Below are 1,957 nucleotides of genomic sequence, written 5' to 3'. Positions count from 1 at the left end.
CGTCCTCCTGGCGCGCAACATGAACAACGCCTGCGGCATCGCCAACCTCGCCAGCTTCCCCAAGATGTGAGCGCTCCCGGCGCGCTCCCTTCCCGCGCCGCATCCGGCCGCCCTCCCTGCTTCCCTGTGTTCAAACTCGGCCTTTTCGCTCCCAACCTCCGAAGCTGACGTCGCTCCGGGGGGGGGGTGTCTGCCTCTCCATGAGAAATCTCCCCCCGGGAAAGGGGAGAGACCCCCCCAGCTGCAGAGGAGCGGCTGTGATCGGCTCCCCCCAACTCTGTTTTCCCGGGACTCCTTTGCCGTGCCGGCACCGCGTGTGCCCAGTTCTGCCTTCCCGCGGCCGCCGACACTCGGGGTCGGGCTTGGCCGGCTCCAGAGAGTCTGATCCGTCCGGAGATGCTTGTGCAAAGGTCCCACGCCGGCCTCTGCCTCCGGGAGCGCGTGGGTAGCGCCGCAGGTGGAATATCCCCCACGGAGAGCACGGATCTGTCTCCCCCGTCCACCCTGCATCCCCGTGGGGGCTGCAGAGAACGATATGACTTTATTTTTAAAATAAACACTATTGGGAATAAACGCTCGGGCTGGTTTGCTCTGTGCTGTCCCGGCCCCGTGGTGGGATGGGGCTGCAGCAGTGGGAAAGTCCTTCCCTTTCCCAAGGGGGCAGGAGCCGATGGTAAAACTCAACTGAATCCGGGGCGAAGTGGGGAAAAAAAGATGCTGCCGGGGTCTTTTTGCAAAATCCCGGTTGGTTTTGCGGGACCCCTGAGACAGGTTGAAGAAACGGGGTGGGGGGAAAGGAGGGAGAAGAAAGCGGGGCAACGAATAAACAGCCGGTGCGGCTGCAGCCTGGCTTCGGGGTCAAGGTCTGCGCGAGGGCTGGGTGGCGTTTCGCAGCCAAAACCCCCGTGCCTCCCCAAAAACCCAAATCCAAGCGCTCCTTTTAATGAAACAAAGTGACAAATGACTGCAGCAAAGCTCAGGGCCAGCCCTAGCAGGAAGGGAAGGTGACGTTCGCTTTAAAAATTCACGCCAAAAAAAAAAGTTTAGTCACTTAAAAACAAGTTTCTTCCTCCCACTCACAGCCGCGCACCAAAACGTGGGTGGCGGGTGGCCGGGCTGGGCGATGGAGAGGATGAGGGACGCTGGTTAACTCATCGGGGCCTGCCAGGATGCGCCGTCAGGGTTGTTTGAGACCAGAATGCTGTGAAAAGAAAGTGAAATCGGAGCGTTTCCTTGTTCGCTGGCTCCCAGCAGCAGCAAGCGGAGGGACCTCCTCGCACCCCTGTGCTGTCCCAGGGCCCCCGAGGCCGAGCCGGGCTCCGTGGAAAGCTGCACCGTGGCCGGGCAGGCAGGTGAGACATCTCCCTGGGGTGATTTTTGGCTGGGAGAACATGCAGAAATGGTCCCTTTGCACTCGCCTGCGGGACAGAGTTCATCTCCACCTGCCTGGTGTGTGTCCCTCGACTGCTCCTTTTCCTCGAGAGCTGCCGCAGCGACGGAGGCGGAAAGTTGGCAGAGGAAATACTTGGGGATGGGCGAGGTTTCCTTAGAAGAGACTTTCTTGGGGGGGGTGGCACTGCAGGTGCACGTGCGGGAGGGGTGTCACGGTGGCACTGGGGCCGCGGAGCATCACCCTGTGACCAGAGACAGCCCCGCGCCAAGGAAAAAGGCACTAAGGGGAATGGGGGTGGCTTCGGGAATCGGTGGGGAAATAAACCCCCCAGGCTGGGGTCTGGCACTGCCCTCCCCAGTCCCAGCTGAGCGGGATGAAGCTGCTGGCTTCCATCGCCTTCCTGGCCGCGCTTGCGGTGGCACTGGGACACCCCGACCCCGCGCTGGACTGGCACTGGCAGCTCTGGAAGAAAACCTACGGCAGGGAGTACCGCCACGAGGTAGGGGCGTCTTGGCGGGGTGGGGGGGGCCTGGGGGTGCCGCTGTGGTGGGGGCGGCACACAGG

The 1,957-nt window shown here is 62.2% G+C and overlaps 1 protein-coding gene across 1 annotated transcript in view; it reads left to right on the top strand.

The window, feature by feature from the left end:
* Positions 1 to 1,766: 1,766 nt before the first annotated feature.
* The window catches only part of LOC103919480 (cathepsin S-like), a 2,959-nt gene continuing 2,768 nt past the window's right edge, over positions 1,767 to 1,957 (top strand). Inside the window, exon 1 of the mRNA XM_009326997.1 lies at positions 1,767 to 1,939. Coding sequence (XP_009325272.1) covers positions 1,767 to 1,939 — 173 coding nt within the window. The remainder of the gene's footprint in view (positions 1,940 to 1,957) is intronic.

Source organism: Pygoscelis adeliae, unplaced genomic scaffold (assembly GCF_000699105.1).
Source record: "Pygoscelis adeliae isolate BGI_AS28 unplaced genomic scaffold, ASM69910v1 Scaffold787, whole genome shotgun sequence".
NCBI classification, from domain to species: Eukaryota; Metazoa; Chordata; class Aves; order Sphenisciformes; family Spheniscidae; genus Pygoscelis; species Pygoscelis adeliae.
Note: the sequence above shows the minus strand (reverse complement) of the source record. Positions and strands in the feature narration are given on the sequence as shown.